Raw genomic sequence first — 24,186 nt, 5'->3', positions numbered from 1 at the left:
GTATAATGTTATGTTCACTTACAGAAAACTTCCAAGTATACTTGCAGAATAAACTACTAAACCTAGTAGTTTACTGAGTGTACACTTCAGTGTGCACTTTCATAGACTAAAAAAATGTATACTTCTTTTTCGTAAGGGCAGCCTATTAAATGTATTAAATATATACATGCAAGTGTGTGTATTTATATATACAAAATAATTATACACAGTACACACATTTATTATGTAAACACAAACTTTTATTTTGGATGCGATTAATCGCGATTAATCTTTTCACAGCCCTAAAATAAATGTTAGCTTGTTTGCATTAAAAAAATTAATTGATTCACTTTCCATATCTGGCTGACAGCACAGGATAAATCAAATGTGAAGTAATGTGTTTTTTACTGGCAAAGATTATCACCATTATCCTGGAATTCCTTTGTAATATATCTTTCCCTTCTGTTGTGTGTCTCAGGGACCCGAGGCGTGTTGTGATCCATAGAGGATCGACGGGTTTGGGGTTTAATATTGTTGGAGGAGAGGATGGCGAGGGAATATTCATCTCTTTCATCCTGGCGGGAGGCCCTGCGGACCTGAGCGGAGAACTGCGCAAGGGAGATCAAATCTTGAGTGTGAGAACACACACACACACGTACTCATGTATCAACAACATAATCTCTATAATATGACAGGATTTTCACACCATCCTTTTGCATTTTGGGGATTTGAGCAGCAGCTGCAGTCAAATCACATGTTCTGAATCTAGAATTACAGTACAGAAAATACCATGATGTGCCTGACAACTGCAGCTAATGCTGGACATGATGGCGGATCAATATGTTTAATGATTAACTATACGTACATTCTGTATGTTTTAATGGAGAGTGCATTCATCTCTGCCCATGTATCATAAATATACACCTGACAATCAAAGATGAAGTGCATAGTGTAACAAATGCTCTTTGAAAAAATCCTATACATCAATATTGTACATATTTATTATAATGCTGAGTATGCTTATCATCATAATATTAATATGCCATATTAAAAGACAGAAATGTTCAAATATATTCAAATTGGAAACACTTTAAATTAATAATGTTTCATTAATAATGTTTCACAATATTACCATTTTGACTTTTTTTTTTTTTTTATCAAAAAGAGTCATTTAAAATCTTACCGACTCAAACTTTCCAACAGTAGTGTGTATTTGTGGAAGTCATTTTAGACTCCCATATTGTAAATTTTTATTTTATTGCTAAATATGCTGATTGTCATAATATTTTTATTATTATTATAAAGCTGTTTGGATTAGTTCATGCCAGCATACAGGGATCTGCAAATGCAAATATATCGAAATTAAATTTGGTAAGAGTCTAATATTCACAGCAATAAAGAAAAGTTATTGTTGATATTTGTATTGCAGTATTGATAACAGTGCACTTCTGCTGTGTCTTGTTGAAGAGTGGTTTAGCAGTAATGTGTTAATAAGACTGTGAGATGTGACATATAATAGGGTGACCATATTCCAGGACATGTCCGGCCGTGATTTCGAGATCGCCCAAAATATCCGGGATACGGCTTTTGCTTTCTCGTCGCCATATTCATTTTGTTTACATGCACACCTTTTGATTCAGTAGGACTGAATTCATTCCGATTGGTGAATCTGAATGTAGTGTTTACATGAACGTTAAACAAGTGATCGGTTAATGTGCGTTTTAGCATTGCTAAGAAAATTCCTGTTTTCGTCTCGATCGGGATCCGTGTGAAGCAGAATGCATGACCTGCAAAGCTGTCACGTACGTGTCAGTGTCAAATAATGTAATAATGTAAACATAATGAATGGTGACTGTAGAAAGCAAAAGCCGAATCCCGGACATTTTGGGCGATCTCGAAATCCTGGCCAGACATGTCCTGGTTAAACAGGACGTATGGTCACCCTATCATATAATGACATGATGTGTTTCTCAGGTGAATGGAGTGGATCTCCGGGTCGCTACACATGAACAAGCAGCGGCTGCCTTGAAGAATGCAGGACAGACTGTAACCATCATCGCTCAGTACAGGCCAGAAGGTCAGAACACACACACACACACACACACATGTTGGGTTTCCATGTTTTATAGGGACTTTCCTTAGACATAATGATTTTATACTGTACAAACTGTATATTATATTCCCTTGCACTAAACCGACCCATCACAGAAAATATGGAAGTTTTTTCCTAACATAATTAAAATTAAAATTAAAATGCTTAAAAAGATCAAATAATAAATCAAGGTCTCAAAACAACTGTTTAAATGATAAATCAAATGGTCAAAATATTAAATAATAAATCAAACTCTCAAAATGGCTGCACAAATTATAAATCAAATGCTCAAACGCACATCGCAAATTATAAATCAAATGCTCAAACGGAAGCCGGAAATGATAGGCTAAATCAAATGCAAATGAGGAATATCAATAAAGTAGCATGGGCGGAGTTTTGGGGTACCTCAGCCGCTATCTGTGTACGTTACTGTGTTTACCTCATCGACGACATCGATTTTTTTGTATATAAACAGGGTTCGTACAAGGTGCTTAAAGTGCTTTAAGTACTTGAATTTGACTTTTTGAAATTTAAGTCCTGGAAAACCCTTGAAAACAGCCATATTTTTGCCAATCATTTGCCATTGACATTCGACTGAACTACAAAACTTTCCACTGATGTATGTTTAAAGGGATGTGCTCGACCAGCTCGCACATCTGTGCCGGTGCGCGCTCAATCCACTGCGCGTTTTTCTCTTATCAGCTCGCGCACCACAGCAACGCTGCCTGGTAGGCCTATCGGTTGTTGGTATCGGAGCATTTTCACGCATACGAGTACATGAGCTCGGCATCGATGCATCCCTATTTTTAATAATTCAAGCACTTTTCAAGTACCTCTTGAAAAATATGGCTGTTCTGTCTCAAAACTCCGCCCACGCTACTTTATTGACGTTCCTCATTTGCATTTGATTTATCATTTCCGGCTTCCGTTTGAGCATTTGATTTATCATTTGCGATGTGCGTTTGAGCATTTGATTTGCCATTTTCGATGTGCGTTTGAGCATTTGATTTATAATTTGAGCATTTGATTTATGATTTGAGCATTGACTTATAGATTTAATTATGACAGGTTTATACTGGGTTGATAATGAAAATTACAAATCAAATCCGAATGAGGAAATGAAATTGCATTTGATTTATCATTTGTGCAGCCATTTTGAGAGTTTGATTTATTATTTAATATTTTGACCATTTGATTTATCATTTGAACAGTTGTTTTGAGACTTTGATTTATTATTTGATCTTTTTAAGCATTTTAATTTTAATTTTAATTATGTTAGGAAAAAACTTCCATAAGAAAACCTTCTGCATTTTCAAAAAACATTATTTAATATGATTTATAAGCTGTCCTCCACATAACTTAGGGTATACCTGAACCACACACACACACTGAGTGTTACACACTCAATGGTCACACGCACTTAATACAGGTTAAAAAATAAAATAAATAAAATGTTAATGGACAGTTTACAGTTAATCTTATAGGAACTTGAAAACACGTGTGTTTGTGCTATATTTCTTTAAAATAATCGGCTCTTGTTTCGATATTTTGCTATATAATGCATACACTATATGTTTATACATTTTTTATTTGTGGCTGAAGTCTCAAATAGTTTTTGGGGCCACTGTATACACTACCGTCAGTGACAGCGCTAGGCTTTCTGGGGCTCGAGCCCCGTCAGACATTTGCATAGCACCGCCGATAATGAATGTTTTAATGTGTATATCTGTGTAAACAATGGTCTTGATGAGGGGAGGAGTCAAATCAGCCACGCTCAGGTATGACGCGCATTAGCGAATAATGATCATATTAAGCTCCTCATCAACAGTATCATAATGGAGCGCTATTAAATATGAAGCAAAATACCACACACACACTTCAGAGACATCTCAGAATAGCTCAGAAAACAACAACAACAGACGTATTGTGCTCTTGTAATCTAATATTGATGAGTAGTTACTTTAGTGGCTTAAGCCCTTTATTATTGTCGAAACCACTGATCTTTTTTTGAAGATGCACTCATGTTATAAACATCAAATAATATAGTTTTTAAGATAAATTCTTGCACTGGGTTTGCCCTGGCCTAGTGGAGATGAAAACAGAAAAGGTTGCTTTCGATGATGTAAACAGAGGTCTTTGACCGTTGCGCCTTGTCAAGTCAAAAGCTCAACTTTTAAAAACAGGCCTAGCCACCCTGCGCTCTTTTCTATTTTGTTTGCTTTTTAAAAGCACAAATAAATGTATTCTTTTAGCTTACCTCAGTTGTAAAGCCCTCATTACCTGTTCCGGCCAGTAGGTGGCACTGTCAGTCTGCAGGATTCAATAAACCGTCATTGATTCAAAGAGCTGATGAGGAAATAAGATGTTCAGCAAAATTAATAACATGTGCTTAATAACTGTGCACTCTTTACAGCGTGACCTTGTAAATTTGTAGTTTTAAGATAAAATGGAATATTGTGATTGTTTGTGCAGAGTACAGTCGATTTGAAGCTAAAATTCATGACCTCAGAGAGCAGTTGATGAACAGCAGTATGGGCTCTGGAACAACTACATTACGAAGTAACCCAAAACGAGGGTTTTATATCAGGTAAACATACAACACACACACACACACCACAACTCTACATTATGCACACACTAATGAAGGAGTCACATGTACAAATCTGGCTTACAATATTTCCAAATCCATTACCTTCCTCTTCTCTGCATCATTTCCTGTCCTCTTTCCACTATACTCCTCGACAGTATGTATAATATGTGCAGTATGCTCAGTTTTTTGTATGCATGCCCTTGTGAAAAAGAAGTTCACTTTAGCATACTTGTATTAATTACAGAAATAATATATTTTAATCAAATATACTTGAGTGAAAACTGAAAGTAAAGTTTTCAACATGTTTAAAATTAAAGTAAAATGTTTTATACCGGTACATTTTGTTTTACATTATTTACATAAAATGATTTATATTAAATGCAGTTATCTGAACTTTGACCCACTTCAGTAGGACTTAAGTACATCTCTACATGTAATTTTATAATTACTTCTTTTGTCTTTGAAATATGATTAAAGTGCACTGACAATCATTTATGGTTAGCTAAAATATACTTTAATGTCATTTTTACTGAAACGTATGTCAAGCATTTAAATATATTTGTAATTCCACATTTATAATGATGAAGTTGCAATTTAGTGCATTTAAAATATATTAACTTTAAATGTAATATTGAATAACACTAAAGTTAAAATTATAATCCAGTACTTTACATATACTTTAGTGTGTTAGTCAACACATCAGAATAAGTGTGCTTCTTTAAAGCATAATGATTTAAAATGAAAAAAGTGAAACTTTTAATTTGACAATATTACAAAATGCACTTTTTTAAAAGGTGTACTTAAGTGTGTTAAGAAAGTCATGAAAGTTGACTCTCTTTAAGTGTACTTTCAAGATTTGAATAGCACTATAATAACACATTCAATATAATTAAGCACACTTGTTTTTCTACAAGCTGAGCACACTGTGTAAATGTATCCCATAATCCACTGCACTCAACTTCACCTTCCCTCTCCAGAGTGACAAATGAACTGGATATATACTGCTATTTTAATCTCTTTCTCATTATTTAAGTGTTAATTTTTGAGTTGCAATGAGAAGTGTAGCATTCTATAGTTTCAGATGTGTATTGCTGCACACTGAGTGCTGTTTAACATACTCTTTAAAAAATAGGCAACACTGCTCAGTATGCAGAAAGCAATCAGAGGGCTAGTATTCCATTCTGAACATAACCAATGAATAACAATGAAAAAGGACAAAATATAAGGTCTGTGATGCTTAAAGGGATGGTTCGGAGTAATTTCAACCTAGGGTCCTTTGCACCATGACCTCGAGCCAAACACCCCCAGAAGCCTTTTTCCCCTTGGTTGAACATTATTAAAGTTAGAGCTTATTTAGAGAGATCAGCCGGATGGCTTAGTGCAGGCGCTAATGGATCCAAGGCTGTATCTCGTAAATTACCCCACTAATAATGCCCAGAATGGTACCAAACTTCTACAGTTGTACAAATAGGTTCTGTACTCATAAAACGAGGCATTGGAAAGTTTGTAAGTACATCAGGAGTTTATTTAAATAACACTTGCCTGACGGCTAATGCTACCGCTAACCCGGACGTCGACGTCACTAGTTCAGTGATTTGGGAAAAGCCTGTAAAAGTCCTGGCAGAAAGCGATGCGTGAGGATGTAGTGTAACGACGAATTATTATTATTTTTTCCGAAGTGTTAACAACTTAGTGTTAACTAATAATTGTTGCAAACTGGTACAACCAACAAAATATTAGTGCATTCCTGGAACTGTGCGTCGTTACACTACATCCTTACGCATCGCTTTCTGCCAGGACTTTTACAGGCTTTTCCCAAATCACTGAACTAGTGACGTCGACGTCCGGGTTAGCGATAGCATTAGCCGTCAGGCAAGTGTTATTTAAATAAACTCCTGATGTACTCACAAACTTTCCAATGCCTCGTTTTATGAGTACAGAACCTATTTGTACGACTGTAGAAGTTTGGTACCATTCTGGGCATTATTAGAGGGGTAATTTACGAGATACAGCCTTGGATCCATTAGCGCCTGCACTAAGCCATCCGGCTGATCTCTCTAAATAAGCTCTAACTTTAATAATGTTCAACCAAGGGAATAAAGGCTTCTGGGGGTGTTTGGCTCGAGGTCATGGTGCAAAGGACCCTAGGTTGATTTTACTCCGAACCATCCCTTTAATTTTCCTTTGATGTTCCTCCTTTTCAGTCCTTCTGTCTGTAACTGTCCTCCTTTATCCTCTCTTTTCTCTGTGACTTATGTCTCTCTCTCTCTCTCTCTCTCTCTCTCTCTCTCGGCAGGGCTCTGTTTGACTATGATAAGACCGCAGACTGTGGTTTCCTGAGTCAGGCCGTGGGCTTTAGGTTTGGAGATGTGCTGCATGTTTTGGACTGTGGAGATGAGGAGTGGTGGCAGGCCTGCAGAGTCAGTCCTCAGGGGGACGAGGAGGAGGTCGGCTTCATCCCCAGCAAGAGGAGGTGTGTGTGTGTGTGTGTGTGTGTGTGTGTGTGTGTGTGTGTGTGTGGGTGTGTGTGTGTGTGTGTGTGTGTGTGTGTTATCTCCTCTGTTGTCCTTGAACAAAATAATATTCACAAACGATTACAAGGACGTGCTCTAGAAGCATTTATCCGCACACAGCCCGAACCCTAAAATAGTCATTTTAAAAGACATTTCTGTGATAAATACTTAACTGAAGCTCTATCAACAACATGTGAAATGTTAAAACCAATCATTTTCACTCCTCCCTTAGATTATAAAAGTGAAAATTAGTTTGGTGTTAGTAAGATTTTTTAATGAAGTCTCATAATTTATTCCTGTGATCAAAGCTGTATTTTCAGCATCATTACTCCAGTCTTCAGTGTCACATGATCCTTCAGAGATCAGTCTAATATGCGGATTTGATGCTCAAGAAACATTTCTGATTATTATCAATGTTAAAAACAGTTGAGCTGCTTCATATTTTTGTGGAAACCATGATACATTTTTAACAGGATTCTTTGATGAATAGAAAGTTTAAAAGAACAGCATTTAAAAGAAATGGAAATCTATAACATTCTATGTAAAGAACACTTTTCGTTATTCTTATGCGAATCAAGCGAAAGCATTCAAGATTACCAGCTTGACATTGCCGTGACAGAAATAAGAGATTTTATCATACGAGTCTCACATTAATGTTTTATGGCTTTAATCTCGCTTTGGACAAATTCACTAAAAAAGGGGTGCCATTTTTGCATGTGCTATTTCAGCTGTGTAACTGTTGTTTTAACATTGTGTTCATCGAGATTGTCACTCACTTTGCAAAAAGCAAACAGAAACACACATTGAGAGTCAAGAATGCAGTTAGAATGTCCTCAAAATTAAGGATATTGTGGCAAAAAAAAGTCATTTTTGATATTCAATAGTTCAGCAATATCATACAAGCAAGAAAGAGTGCTGTTTTTCCCCAATATCAGCTGTTCGGTCTCGATAAAGTATGCCAGATCATGGCAGTCTTCTCAAAAACCTAGCTCTCAGAAGATAGTGAATTGCTATTTTGTGTGTGGTTGGGGGGTGGGGGGTGGGGGGTTGCACCATTTGCATAATTGCATTTGCATGTGGGAATAAACAACAGCATCAGATGTGCATAATTCCTTCTTAGAGAATTCCCCCTCACTGTTCCTTATCCTATTTTTATTTATCTTGTGTCATTCATTCAACCACTCTCTCTTCCAGGGTTGAGAGAAAAGAGTGGTCGCGCTTGAAGTCACAAGAAAGGGTAAGCTCCATGCAAAAACACAAACAGCTGTTTGCAGTTCATCCCATGCAGTCATTTTTTCTTTAAATTACTCCAGAAACATTGGTCTCTTCTCCTGTGACATGTGTTTTCCTGCTCTGTAATGGGTTCTGATGGGTTTAGGCTAGCAGTGGTGTGTGTTTGCAGCTCATGGGAGTCTATCAATGAGTTGTTTAATGAAAGCATTGAAACTCCTGGGCATTGTGAGCTTGTGCTGCCTGCACACACAGATCACTGCACACATGCAGACTGTTCTGGGGGTTTCCTCGGGAAGTTCATATTTTAAGCTTATCTTTTTCCTCTCTTTCACTCTCCGGAAGACAGGTAGCTTTTTAGAGCCAATGCAAACACAGCAAATGGTGTGCATTAAAGGGATAGTTCACCCAAAAATGAAAATGCTGTCATCATTTACTCTTCCCCAAACCTGTATGAATTTCTTTCTTCTGCTGAACACAAAAGAAGATATTTTGAAGAAAGTCGGTAACCAAACGACTAATGGACCCCCCATTGACTTCCATAGTAGGAAAAAAAAATACTATGGAAGTCAATGGGGACCAGCAACTGTTTAATTACCAACCTTCTTTAAAATATCTTCTTTTGTGTTCAGCAGAAGAAAGAAAGTCATACAGGTTTGGGGAAGAGTAAATGATGACAGCATTTTCATTTTTGGGTGAACTATCCCTTTAAGCATGACATTGATGTTTTGCCTGTGTATTTTAGCATTAAAACATTTTTTTCCCACTTGCAATTATGGCATTGTGGTGATATTCATATGTAGAGCTCCTAAAATTACATTTGCATACAAAAACAAGTAATAAAAACTCGGTGAGTGTTTTAGCGCAATTTTCTCACCTCATGGGATCACAACACTAAGAGATAGTAAATCTTTTCCTGGATTTTTTTTGTGCGTTCCCGAGATTAGACCTTCCTTAACATAATGCCGAAAACCCGAAGTCTCTAGGTGGTCTGGTTGAGGAGTAGATAGAAGTGCAAGATTGGTGCGCACAGACAGAACAGAAATCATGAGTTAACAATCGCAATTTTGTCCGGTGGAAAATTGCGCTAAAAAATCACATGCTCATGTTACTGGTCCTGGTTTATGTCAGTCTAGGCTTCCCAGATGCATTTTTCCCCCACTTTGTCACAGGGTTACCTTTGAAAAATAAGTGTGCTTAATTGCATTTATTGTGCACAAATACTCATACATACACAAAAATCATATTTTTAAAACACTGTATTTCCAGATAATATATTAATGAAATAAAAGACCACTTAAAAGTACTTTAAGGGAGTAAACTTTCATGACTATGTTTGTTAACTTTTTATATGTCTTAACTTTTTTTATATTCATATTTATATGAATAATGTCAAATTAAAAGTTTTATTTTAAAGTACATTTTAAAACACTGTTTTAATAGTCTATTGTCATGCTTTAAAGTAGTACACTTATTTTGATGTGTTGACTGACATACTAAAGCACATGTAAAGTACTTGATTATAGTTTTTATTGTAGTGTTATTTGATATTACATTTAAAGTTTACATTGCACATTTATCATCGCAAATGTGTAATTACAAATAGATTTAAAAGTTTAAATAGAAAAAATTACAATAAAGTACATTTTAGTTTGCCATAAATGCTTCTCATTTATGGCATTCGATGGTACATTTTAAGTGTATTTCATAAGACAATAATAGAAATTATGAAACAACATATAAAGATGGAATTAAGTCCTACTTAAGTTAAAAAAATGTTCAGCTAATTGCAGTTAATGTAAATTTAAACTATAATACATTTTCATCTAATGCAGTCAAGTGTCTGAAAACATTACATTCAATTCACACTTAAGTATATATATTTTTTAAATATATTGTTTCCAATAATAATGATAATATAATAATAATAATAATAATATGTTTATTTTTTATAGCGCCTTTCAAGAACCCAAGGTCTCTTCACAAAATAATACAAATAGTAGACAGACAAAAGAAACAAGCAATCAGCTTATTAGGCTATATCAAGCAAACAAACAGAAAAGCAGATGGAAACAAGCAAACACTACAAATAATGAACATAACACACATATAAGCCTTTTTAGCAACATATACATTTCGGCAAAGTATGTAAAATAAAATAAAGGTGAGAGAGTGGTAGACAGAGAAATAGAATTGAAGATTATTTATTGAGCATGGTAAATATATTTAAGTTTTAAGTTTTGATTTGAAGATCTGGAGGTTGTCGATGGCACGAAGATTCCATAAAAAGTATGCTAAAGTACTTTATCTGCTCATCTCATTAATCCGATATTTCCGACAGGACTTGAAGCAGCATCACACACACTTGTACACTGTTATTACCTCTTCAAGCCAGGACAAATGATGCAATAACTGGATGTTTACAACTGATGTAGGAAACAGTCTATTACAGTTTGATAAGCATTGTGCCTTATATTTTCCCTTTGACAGGACCGAAGTCGAGACAGTACAGGCTCACAGGGTGAGTTACAACCTTCTTTTCCCTCATAGACAGCACAGTATAGCCCTGAATACACATTTATATGTTTTGTTGCTGAATGCACTGCAAACAGAAACTGATGTATGTGTATTTGTTTTCTCTCAGGAAGGGAAGAGGCAGTACGGAGTTACGAGACAGTTGCACAAGTGGAAGGTTGGATAACTCAACTGAGACATTTATACACTGGCTCTGATACAAACCCCAGTGAGATACCTTGCTTTCTACGGTGTACGCAGGCAGCATTACATCTAATTTAATGAGACTCAATTCAAACACGGCATATATAGACAACAGCAACCACACGAATAGCGCTCCTCATGTAAAGTTCATTTGAATAGAGTACTATTGATGTGAAATCAGACATTTCTAGATGCAACTATTGTTATAGATACTTTTCAGCAGCGGTGTCAAGTATTTGAGTAGATGTGATTAGTTACTGTACTTAAGTGTCTTTTTGGTTACTCTGTACTTGGATTATCAGCATCTTTTAGTGTCTACTTAACCACATTTTTGATTATGTACTCCAGTACATTTGTAATGAGTAATGCAATTACTCATTACATTTTGCATGGCACCAAACTTTTTCTGCAGCAATTTCTGCTACAAAAGAAGCGATATCGCCATCTACAGGACATTGAAGGTACTATATCTTGTGCGTTTTGCCCTTATTCATCTAAACTTGTCAACTAGGCTTTTTTTACACAAATGTGAGTGCATTAGCAGGCAGTGGTGAAGCGCAGGTGTTTCATGAGATGAGGACATGTGCTGCGTTCACGCCATGTTGTGATACACCTCAGTCAGGTTAGACGCCATATTCAATATATCGCCAATGAAAACAAGGCTGTGAGGGACATAGACTTTTCAATGGCATACACTGTGTAAAGGTCCTAGTTCACAACTTTTTATGGAGTTTCTGTTTACTAAAAGTTGTTTTTCAGAAAGACATTTCATCAGCTGAACAATCGGTTTGTTGTTAAACAACAGTACAATCGACTGAACACACTGTATTCTGTCCCTCAGCCTCGTTTTCATTCCCATCCAAAATTAAACATGGCACTACCCTGATTAAGGTCTATTATTATAATTACAAGATCGACTCTGAGCTGTTCATGATGCTGAATTACGCATTTCTATGGCAACACTATCAACGCTTTAAAGGCACAGTATGGCATTTTTCGCCACTAGGGGTCGCTAACCTCTTACAATAACAAAGGCGTAGTTTGATGACGCAACATTTGCTAAGAATTATGGATCTTGTCGTCAACGTCAAGCCGACCGATCTAATAATGTTTATGGATGAGTAAATACATCGATGCTTTTATCATGACTGTGATATGAAGCAGTTCGGGATTGCTAAGAGACGCTCCACATGCGACGCGAGTCCCGCGGATATAAAAGGAATATGGACATTTCATTCTACCGAACTACACGCAGAATTACTACTCACAGGTCAGTTTATTAGACAAATTAAACTTGTGAGGTAACGCAGCGCTGTTTCACTTGGTCTAACATTACACTAGCACACTAAACTGCATTTGAATGTGTTGAAATGCATGTGTTAGTTTGTCTGTATGAGACTAGCAGTAAACTAGATCAACATTAGAATAACATACAGATCATATTCTGACATTTTATCATTGTTGAACTATAAAACATTGATTAGTTTTATGTAAATGTGCTCACCTGTTTAATAAAGTACATGTAGGAGCGGTCGAAGTCTCGGACGTGGAGCTCTCAGCATCTCGAAAACACCGCGCTGATATTGATTCTCGTTTTAGTTCTCCTTTTTTATCCAAAGTCTGCTTGCCATGGTCCATAATGTTTGAACGAAACAACAACAGCGTGCAAATAGACATTGCGAACTACACAGTTGTCCACGTCAGTCGCTTTGCTTACTATCAGAGGGCTCTGGTTCATAGCTCTGGTTGCTATGGCAGCACGAGCGGAAACCAGGGACAACGCGGATATGACGGCATTGGCAGCGACAAAACGGAAATAAAGAAACGGGACGTTTCTCGAATTAAACTACAAATTTCTCCTGGTTTGAAAGTTGTTGGAAACAGTCGGGATAATGTAAGTACACAACTAAAAAAACATAGATATAGTGATTTTTGCTATTTTTAAAGCAAAAAAGTTACATATTGTGCCTTTAATGAATTTGCAGCGATCACATGGTACAAGTCGGAGCTCTCAAAAAAATTCCAAGTTAACTGAGACTTTTGAGTTTTGAGAATCTGTAGACATTTAAGAGGCTGTTGTGTCAACTTTGATTTATTGCAATATTGAGGTGTTCAGTTTTATTTTGATTCACTGGCATGTCTTGTTGAGGACTAGTGCATCTTTGAGCCTTTATTCAGTATGAGTACAAAATCATTCAAATCAGATACTCTAACCCCCGGTTTCACAGACAAGCTGTTTTAACTGAAAGCAACTCGCACTGATATATCTTAAAATATGTCAGTGCTATTGTTTTGTCTCAAGATGCACACCATGTTTTGTTCTAAGGAACGTTCATAAAAGCTTCTTAAAGGGGTGGTATAATGCCCTTATCACAAGATGTAAAATAAGTCTCTGATGTCCCCAAAGTGTGTATGTGAAGTTTTAGCTCAAAATACCCCTCAGATATTTTTATATAGCATGTTAAAATTGTCACTTTTTGAGGGTGAGCAAAAACACACCGTTTTTGTGTCTGTTCCTTTACATGCAAATGAGCTGCTGCTCCCGGCACAGGGGGTGGAGCTTCAACAGCTCGTGTCATTTTACCTCACACAGACATGCACTGATTATTTCAAAAACTTTTAGCCTTTTATATTCAAACTGGAGTCAGACAATGATGGAGAGACTCAAGAAGAAGTGACAACATGTAGAAGCAACAGGACATTTCTGAATGGTTAGTTGATGAATTTATGTAGCTTATGTGTAGTTATCTTCTAGTCATTGATTAGCATATTCTGTCATGATAATCTATAAATCGCGTTCACGGGGGCGGGGTTTATGTAAATTCTAGTGTTGGTGATGTCACTAACCCGGGAGGAATGTTGTGTAGTCCCCACCAGCCGTTTATTGTAGTCCTTAAAAAACAATTTCTTTAAAAGCAAATATCTCCCTTTGCTTTGAACTTTGAGCGTTGTAACTTTGCAGATGTTGTTTATGCTCAAACAGCAACATTACACACTAACTAGAGTTAGAAAAGTGAAATCATAATCAACCACCCCTTTAAATGTCCTAACTGAACTTAGGCCTAATCCTGGCTTAATCTAAACCCTGTCTGTGAAACCAGGTCTAAGACTTGTACTCAAGTCGTATTGGAATTGGTGACTTGTAACTTGTAATGAAGTCATTTTTGCAGTAAGTTATCTCCACTTTTACTGAAGTATGGTTTTCTGGTACTCTTTACACTTCTTCTTTTCAATACTGAACAAAAATACATATATTTTTTAAACTTGTCAGCCTTATCCACAAAGCAAGCGTGCAAGTATACTTTGTTTTTTCCTGTGTAGGTTATCGTATGCGAACAGTGAGTTTGACACACAGTTCTTTATCATCATCACAGTGTGCCACATTCAGTATAAACCTTATTGATGATGCACATTATCAGGGCCGTCGCTAGAGGGAAGATTGAGTGACGATTCTAGGAGCCACTGTGATTTCAACCGAGGGAGACCCTCCTGAAAACCATACTTATTCCTGGCTTGAAACTGATGGGAAATTGATGGGCCTGTGCTGCAGTTCTGTGGATGTTTTGCTTTAGAAGTTGAGTCAAATTAAAGGGATAGTTCACCCAAAAATGAAAATTCTGTCATTCCAAACCTGTGAAACTTTCGTTCATCTTCGGAAAACAAATGAAGATATTTTTGATGAAATCTGAGAGATTTTTGTCCCTCCATTGACAGCTATGCAACTACAGTGTTTCCCACACAGACTAATTCGTGGCAATGCGCCACAGAATCAACACCGGCCGCCACATATTGCGTTTCGTTATTCTTTTTTTCTTTTTTTTACGCTATTTAAAACGTGCAGCGTATTCGTTCCTTTTCCTGCTCTCCCTCCGTCTCTCTGTCACTCATGCGTCTCTCACACACACACACACACACACACACACACACAGCCCCTCCCCTCACCATGAAAACGAGATCATCCGAGATCAAAAAATATTTTATATTCTGAATACAATGTTGTCAGTGTGTTAATGTTGGAGTCCCGACCCTTAGCAAACAAGCGATTGAGCCTTCTTTAGTAAGTTAACTAACGTTAGTCGCAAGTTTGCGGTAAAATGCAGTTGGGTTGTCAAGGTCAAAACACTATATAAGCTGTTATGACATTTTTAGGGTGTTAAATGTGTGGATTTTGGGTTGGGTGTGTGGATTTTGTGAAGGTGTGAAGCATTTTTGATTAATATTTAATATAATAAAGTTCTGTATATCGAATTATTAACGAAGGAATTATTTTGAACCACATGAACCAATGAGGTTCATTCTCGTGCATCAAGCCGGTTCGGTTGAGCTTCTGTTAATGTTTGCTGATCAATGTTTAAATGTGAATAAAAGCCTAAATTAAATCTGTTCATCATATAAAGCGATCAAGTCTCTTCAGAAAATTTGGACTAAACCGCTCAATTCATATGGATTAGTTTTACGATCTCTTTATGAACTCTTTGAAGCATCAAAGTGGTAGTTGCGTAGCTGTCAATGGAGGGACAGAAATCTCTCAGATTTCATCAAAAAGTTCTTCATTTGTGTACCGAAGATGAACGAAAGTCTTACAGGTTTGGAACGACATGAGGGTGAGTAATTAATAATTTTAATTTTTGGGTGAACTGTCCCTTTAAGCATTTTCTAAGCTTCATTTTGCTGCCTACAGTTTTTGTATGGGGAGCGCACCTATAGCTCACTAGGGTTGGGAACTGAGCCACTGAGTTTCTAGCTTATGTCATATTGTTCTTTCTCCTCACATCCATTTTTGCTTTGTCTACCAGTGTATGTATTCGTACAGTCTCTGTCTCATCTCTCATCCAATTTAGTGCACTACGCGAGGCCGATCATTATTCTGGGCCCGGTGAAGGACCGAGTGAATGATGACCTGCTGTCTGAGTTCCCAGACAAGTTTGGCTCTTGTGTCCCTCGTAAGTATTCCTCAACTCTGTCGTCACGCTCAGATGCATACTGCTCTCAAAAGTGCCAAGAGCTTTCTCAACAATGGTCTGATCTGGCTTCATGCAATTTCCGTCCTCAGAAATCATTCTAATATGCTGATTTGGTGCTCAGCAAACATTTTTTTTTATTATTTATCAAAAACAGTTGTGCCGCTTCATATTTTTGTGGAAACCATGAGACAATTTTTTTCAGGATTCTTTGAATATAAACTTCAAAAGAACAGCATTTATTTAAAATAGAAATCTTCTGTAACATTATAAATGTATTTACTGTCACTTTTGATCAATTTAATGCGTCCTTGCTGAAGTGTCACTTTTTAGCGCAATTTTCCCCCGAAATTGCGCTTGTTAACTCATGATTTCTGTTCTGTGCGTCTGTGCGCACCAATCTTGCACTTCTATCTACTCCTCAACCAGACCACCTAGAGACTTCGGGTTTTCGGCATTATGTTAAGGAAGGTCTAATCTCGGGAACGCACAAAAAAAATCCAGGAAAAGATTTACTATCTCTTAGTGTTGTGATCCCATGAGGTGAGAAAATTGCGCTAAAACACTCACCGAGTTTTTATTACTTGTTTAAAATCATACCCCAACCTTTTAAATGGTAGTGTATCACAGTCTCTACAAACATATTAAACGGCACAGCTGTTTTCAACATTGATAATAATCAGAAATGTTTCTTGATTATCAAATCAGCATATTGGAATGATTTCTGAAGGATCATGTGACACTGAAGAGTAATGATGCTTCTCTGACATTGTGTGAACACTAGGAACAAATGTGCAAGATTAATAATGCAAACATCACAACTAAACGAGGATACTTTGTTATGATAAACTTTTATGTGTTGGCTTGCCTGAAAGCTTGACTAACACAGACAGACACATAAGCCCCTTTTACGCAGAGATTCCGGAAAATACACGGATAAAGTGACCCGGGATTTGACACGGGTTCGTTTGATTTTGGTTCATTCACACTGCCAGTGATTTTCTGGAATCAAGAGAGTGCGTTCACACACAACCCGTAAAAATCCCGTAAAGACACGTGACATCGATGTGACTTGTAATGTCTCAGCAGTGTCTTAAGTTTGCTTATGAGCTGCGATTTCTCTCTCGAGAAACCACGCTTGTGCATTTTTTTCTCTGATTCGATCATAAACTTGCGCATTACGTACCGTAGCTGGCGAATGATCCCGCGCTTCAGCGTCATCACTACGACATGGCATTATTACGGCTTTTGTTCACACAGCGCACGTTCCGGGACTGAACACGGCAATGTTACTAGGTCCCCACCCCGGCATCAATGCCGGCATCAATCCCGGGTCGTGTTTGCATTCACACAGAAGGTGTTCTGGCAATTTGCCGGGATCATCGCGCTGTGTGAAAGGGGCTATACATATACAGACAGACTGAAAGACAGATAGATAGACAGATAGATAGATAGATAGATAGATAGATATAGATAGACATACAGATAGATAGATAGACACTAGACAGACAGAGATAGATAGATAGATAGATAGATAGATAGATAGATAGATAGATAGATAGATAGACAGACATACAGATAGACAGACAGACAGAGATAGATAGATAGACAGACAGACAGACAGATAGATAGATAGATAGATAGATAGATAGATAGATAGATAGATAGACATACAGATAGATAGACAGACAGACAGACAGACAGACAGATAGATAGATAGATAGATAGATAGATAGATAGACAGACAGACAAATAGATAGATAGACAGACAGACAGACAAATAGATAGATAGATAGATAGATAGATAGACAGACAGACAGACAGACAGACAGACAAATAGATAGATAGACAGACAGACAAATAGATAGATAGATAGACAGACAGACAGACAAATAGATAGATAGACAGACAGACAGACAAATAGATAGATAGATAGATAGATAGATAGATAGACAGACAGACAGACAAATAGATAGATAGACAGACAGACAGACAAATAGATAGATAGATAGATAGATAGATAGATAGATAGATAGATAGATAGATAGACAGACAGACAGATAGATAGATAGACAGACAGACAAATAGATAGACAGACAGACAGACAGACAGAGATAGATAGACATACAGATAGATAGATAGATAGATAGGATTTTATCTTTAAAACTCTAAAACACAAGAAATAAATTATATTTTGCTGTCACAGTTCTGATTTCATTAAAAAAAAAACTATTTTGAAGCTTGCCCAAAATGTCTTCACTTACTATATGCAGTAAACAGTCATTTTCAACACAATTATCATGCGCTGCCAATAAGTGTGACTGATATCATAATCATGAGATGATGTCATCGCTCTGTCTCAGATACGACGCGACCCAAGCGGGAATATGAGGTGGATGGACGGGACTACCATTTTGTGTCGTCACGGGAACAGATGGAGAAAGACATTCAGAACCATCGTTTCATTGAGGCGGGCCAGTACAACAGTCACCTGTACGGGACCAGCGTCCAGAGCGTGCGCGAGGTGGCAGAACAGGTACGTCTGAAATAAAACCATGAACTCGTGCATCACTTTTGCAAATCTTAATATGCATGTCTATTTTTGTGAGCAGCAGGGAAAGCACTGTATTCTGGATGTGTCCGCAAACGCAGTTCGTAGACTACAGGCTGCACAGCTTCACCCAATCGCCATCTTCGTACGGCCCAAATCACTGGAGAACGTCCTGTACGTAACCGCAAACAACTACACAAATACTTCAAATTGAGCCTGTGCATGTTTAGCTGTAAATGTTGCCGAAACTGACAACTGATGGAGTCTGTGCTGTATTATCCAGAGAGATCAACACACGTTTAACTGAGGAACAAGCCAGGAAAGGTATGGACCGCGCTATTAAACTGGAGCAAGATTTCCTGGAGTGCTTCTCTGGTAAGACATTTTCATGCAACTAATTACTAATTACTAGGCCAGATTTACTAACAGCTCGCTCCAGCGCAAACTCTCTTTTGGCGTTAAAAAATAGTGTCAGGATTTACTAAAGTGATAAATTAGCGCTGAAAAGGCGTGGACAGGGTTATTTTTGTGGCTGATCTTATTGAATATGCATTTGTAGGAGTTTCCCGTTCAGACGCAACATTTTTGAGAGTAGAATATTTAAATGAATCACGAAAGGTGATTTAATAAGGTTTTTGCAAGGTTACAAGGTTTCGTCAATGTACTGGTATTTGCGCCATTATTCACCAATGAAAAAAGCATGTCTTAAACCAGACGCTAATTTGCGCTGCTCTCTGTAGATTGTGTTTGTCATTATAGAAATGATCCGGCTGAGTCTGTGTTTTTAATTTGTGTCGTCAGTAGATCATCCACAGAACTTTACACTTCTATCTGAGCTTTTGTAGAATTGCGCTCTCACGCTGATGTGCCCCGTTTAGTAAATCCGGCCCAGAATCTGCTGGCTTTTCACTGATTTGGGGAGAAAATTTGCAGAATTCAAAGGGAATGGGAATGATGCAACCTGAAGGCTTGATTGAATTAGCCAAAATATTTAATGAAGGAACATGTGTGTAGAATTTTGAGAAGGATGGGTGTTACTTATTTGTCATTTATGTACATGTGACACAATGAGCCAGATTTACTAACAGCTCGCTCCAGCGCAAACCCTCTGTTGGCAATAAAAACGACAGTGTCAGGATTTACTAAAGTCACGCTGTGAGAAATTGGCAATAAAAAGGCATGGACAGTTATTTTTGCTCCTGACCTTATTTGTAGGAGTTTCCCTGTCATAAATTTATGGACAGAGTATTAAATGAATCATGCAACATTGTTCACTAAAGTTTGCGGGAGTCAGTTTACTGCTATTTGTGCCATTATTTACCACCCCAAAAAAGCTGGCATGTCTTAACCGATTTTCCGTTGAATTTGCGCATTGTCAAAAGATCATCCGCAGAACTTCCCACTGCCATCTGCACTTTTATTAGATTTAAGTTTAGTAAATCCGACCCAATATATTTTTGGCCTCATTAATGTGCAGAATGAATCTATATTTAAATCATTCTTGTGTAAATTGCTGCATTTGCAATTTAGAAATGTGACCATTTACATACATGGTTTTTATTAACGATACACACAAAAATGCTGCACACACGCGACAATTCATATATAAGTGTAGTGTAGTTTTACATATGATTTTTAAATTAAAAAACGGCATGAAAATTACCGTTTTTATATTAACTATATATCACTGTAAAAGCAAGAGTGGTATTATTTATTCGTCTTAATGCAGCAAATTATTCTAAAGTTGCAGTTTATGAACGCGTGTTTTTATACACGATTTACACTGGAATTAGTTTTGAGTGTGTTTCAAGAATGGGGCCCATTGAAGGTGTATCTCTTTGCATCATGTCTGGTTTTGGTTTTGGCAGGGAATCACATGACCAGAGGTGTAAAGTCCAGGGTCAGAAAGTAAAAGTCCTGCCATATGTTTATTCCACCCATGAACTCGGCCAGCTGATTTCACTAATTAGTTCTCTCTCCTGGCTGAAAGACGGTGCTAATTAGCAAATCCAGGTGATTGGAACAAAACACTGAGGAGGATTTTTACTTTCTGAACCTGGACTTTACACCCCTGCCAATTGACCGTTCGCAAAGACCCGCCCCCTTTAGTTACTGTTGCTAGGTCCGACAAGCGATGCCGCTCTCACACACACACGTTCTCACGCAGTGAAAAATACATCGCGGAGCAGAGAAACTGACAACACACTGACAGACAGGACAGACCAGGTTACTTTTGATATGAAACAAAGTCTCAACTTTCAAATTTGGTAATATTTTAAAGAAATTTAAACAATAAATAGCGTTTTTTGGCTCTTTAATGTGTCTGACAGATCGCTGTAGAGCCTCAGTTAAAGCTGCTCGTGAACCGATCATCTCTTCCTTCTAGTTCATTTATAGCATCAAACAAACATGAATGAACATCAGAATGTTGTTTTAACTGTTGAAAGACGTCAGTACACTCCGCTTTTCAAGTTCAAATCCTCCATCGTTATTAGGGCTGTCACTTTACGTTCGAAAATCGATTGCACAATCGATCGGACCAACCAACGCAAGTTTCGAAAATGAAAATAGGGAATCGATTTTAACGGTCTCTTCTCTGAGCGCGTCCAGCTCGTCACGATACGCCCGCAGTGAACGCGCGTCACACAGCAACTGCAGGCTCTGACACACACACATAACAGCAAATTATCCTTCTGCATAATGTGTCTCTTTTTACAACAAAACTGTGAATTCTGCCGGTATTCAGACAGTCTCATGCATACAGATTCAGATTCGGGGTACGGTCTACAATCGCCTACGTAGGCGAAATTAGTTTGACATTTCGTAACACAGCCATGTTGAAGCCTGCAGTGATGTTTTTCATTGATGTTATGGCAGTCCACTCTGCTTATTGTTTTTCGAGAATGTTGCACTCCTGTTTGTCACTGTGCACAAAACTTCACGCCAATAAATCATCAGGAATATTGCTGACTTGTGCGCGTCTCAAGCGCCCTCTTTACGTTCGTCCTAATGCCTGTTAGTTGTCCGTGGATTTGCCCATATTTGGCATTTAATATGGAAACGTCTTTAAACATGGAAAATCGATTTTACAATCGATTCAATGAACACTTATGTCTCAAAAATCGAACAGGATTTTTTCACAAAAGTGACAGCCCTAATGGTTAGTCTACTAACTCTCCTGACTGCTTTGTCGGACAAAAATGGCGGATTATGATTGGTCAGATCGCCTGTCAATCAAACTCCCTGCGAAGGGTCAATTACCTAATAAAAGACACGGAAACATCAATGTGAGCATCATTCTCTGCTGTTCTCTGTTTCGCAGCGATCGTGGAGGGCGACAGCTTCGAGGAGGTTTATCACAAGGTGAAAACTGTGATCGAGGAGCAGTCAGGGCCTTATATCTGGATTCCCACCCGGGAGCGTCTGTGAGAGTCCATCCAGAGCCAACCCACCTCTCCCAGTCACCATTCAGCCTGGACCGAGGACTCGACTCGCAGAGCTCACGAGAAACAGACAGAGAGAGAGAGGGAGAGATGGAGGAGTGGAAGAGAGGGAGAAGTCACAGAGACACCAGGAAAAATGATGGAGTGGAACAGCACAGGAGCTGCCTCTCTTTTCCTCCTTTCCCTAGCTTCCTTTTTCTGCTTTTAACTTCCTTTCTCTGTCTTTCTCTCAGTCCTTCTCTGTTTCTTTCTGGCTTTCTCTCTGAATAACGTCCTCTCACACAGGACTGGTGAGCTGTTTTTACTCTGTCACGAACTGGGATGCTACAAAGAAATTTTGTATATCGTCAGATTCCCTCTCGCTCTCTCCGAAACAGGAAGACAGGAAGAGGAGAGAGATGAGCGACCGCCTTGGCTTTTACTGGAATGAGACTTTCAAGAGCGATTCCTGATTAAAGGAGCTCGTTTTACAACACTAAAGGTGAATCGAACTGAATTATGAAAGTATATTTATCAGTATCAATAATGCGCTGAAATCTTCAATATCAAAGATATTACGACTACTCAGAGACTGGCGTTCACCCACAGTTATCAGCATCAAGGGCGTTTAATTCCTTTTACAAAATTTGAAGTGCTTGATGTGTGCTTTCTGAAATCCAGGAGGTTCAGTCCTTCGAATGTTCCCCTTAAACCGTTCGCAGCTAGTTCATCGCATCGACTGGATAAGAAGAAAGGGTGGGAAGAGAAACTGGAAGACTCTCATTCTGCACATCATCATAGAAAGCCACATGCTTGATATTCAGTTTTCTTTGATTTCCTTGCGCTTACATGTAAACATGCACATTTCGACACATTTGCCGCCTTCTATCTGGATCTTCTTGCAATAGCCTGATTGATGTTTTCCTTTGAGCTGAAATTCATTTCCCCGAGCGCCTCAGCTCTCACACACACACACACACAGACTCCAGGCTGCTCTTTAATGTGCAATATCGGGCTCTTCCTTAATCTTCTCATAATGTAACGAATTCTAGCCATGCTTGGATCTTGAAGTCATCGGTAAATTATCAAACGTAATAATTTCGTCATTTTAACATTCCCGTTGGGTTGAGATCACACTTGTGCTGAAAGGCTACGTTCACACCGCAACACCGATTCCACATTCCTGCTGAAATCCGTTTCTGGTGTTCGATCTGGCCCATATCAGACACCGGTCACCTTCCTGAAACCTGAGGAATACCTTGACGTTTTTATGTAGTATTTAAATTATGGTAATATAATATTATTTTTGTTTATACAGCCAGTAGCTGTTCTCTGTTTTTTTCACAGCAAAGTAGGGATATGAACATTTTGACCGATACCGATAACCGATAATTCTTTATATTTGAAAGCCGATAACCGATATATTGGCCGATAAATCTAAATCCACATTTTTATGTCATTTTTGAGAGCCTGATTTCAAAAACAAAAGTTTCACCATTAAAATCCACGTTCTAAACACACAACTATGATGTTCTCATTAATAGCCTATATGACAGACTCGCGCTGCACATGTTGCACTGAACTGTATTTTCCTGAATCTGAAGTGTCTCAGCTGAAGGAAACAATCCATTATTTATCGGCTTTAATATATCGGCCAAATTTTCTTATCGGGCCGATAACGATAACATAAAAAATTAACTGATATCGGCCGATACCGATATGGTGGCCGATATATCGTAACACAGCAAAGGTAAAAAAAAAAAGTTAATCAGGCATTTTATGACGAATATCAAGTTCAACTTGATATCAACAAATATCAACTCTCCTGATTGTACACACCGGAGGTCAAGGTTTGGCCGGTAAACATGGTAATTACACCATTTTCTGGCCGTCCTTCTCCTTTAAAAGCCATTCTTAAGTAGTAGCTTATTTTGATGAAAGCGAATAGTTCACTTAAAAATGAAATTTCTATCATAATTTGCTCACCCTTAAGTTGTCTCAAACCTGCTTCTTTCTTCTGTTGAACACAAAAGAAGATATTTTGAAGAATGTCAGTCACCAAACCCATGGGGTCCATCAACTGTTTGGTGACCAACATTCTTCAAAATATCTACCTTTAGATGAAAGAAA

General features: G+C 37.8%; 1 protein-coding gene across 4 annotated transcripts in view; it reads left to right on the top strand.

Annotated features, from left to right (window-relative positions):
• Positions 1 to 23,808, top strand: part of dlg4a (discs, large homolog 4a) — a gene marked incomplete at its 5' end in the record, with an annotated part of 163,128 nt that extends 139,320 nt beyond the window's left edge. For all 4 annotated transcript variants that reach the window (XM_084115411.1, XM_084115410.1, XM_084115409.1 and 1 more), the window contains 12 exons: positions 458 to 614; positions 1,954 to 2,056; positions 4,544 to 4,658; positions 6,958 to 7,134; positions 8,369 to 8,411; positions 10,895 to 10,925; positions 11,049 to 11,096; positions 15,964 to 16,065; positions 18,447 to 18,619; positions 18,696 to 18,808; positions 18,918 to 19,009; positions 21,957 to 23,808. In XM_084115411.1, coding sequence (XP_083971537.1) covers positions 458 to 614; positions 1,954 to 2,056; positions 4,544 to 4,658; positions 6,958 to 7,134; positions 8,369 to 8,411; positions 10,895 to 10,925; positions 11,049 to 11,096; positions 15,964 to 16,065; positions 18,447 to 18,619; positions 18,696 to 18,808; positions 18,918 to 19,009; positions 21,957 to 22,063 — 1,261 coding nt within the window. In that variant the 3' untranslated portion in view covers positions 22,064 to 23,808. The remainder of the gene's footprint in view (positions 1 to 457; positions 615 to 1,953; positions 2,057 to 4,543; positions 4,659 to 6,957; positions 7,135 to 8,368; positions 8,412 to 10,894; positions 10,926 to 11,048; positions 11,097 to 15,963; positions 16,066 to 18,446; positions 18,620 to 18,695; positions 18,809 to 18,917; positions 19,010 to 21,956) is intronic.
• Between the last annotated feature and the right edge of the window lie 378 nt (positions 23,809 to 24,186).

The sequence above is a fragment of the Abramis brama genome (genome assembly GCF_963993115.1).
Source record: "Abramis brama genome assembly, chromosome: 5".
NCBI classification, from domain to species: Eukaryota; Metazoa; Chordata; class Actinopteri; order Cypriniformes; family Leuciscidae; genus Abramis; species Abramis brama.
This window is presented reverse-complemented; position numbering and strand designations above follow the sequence as displayed.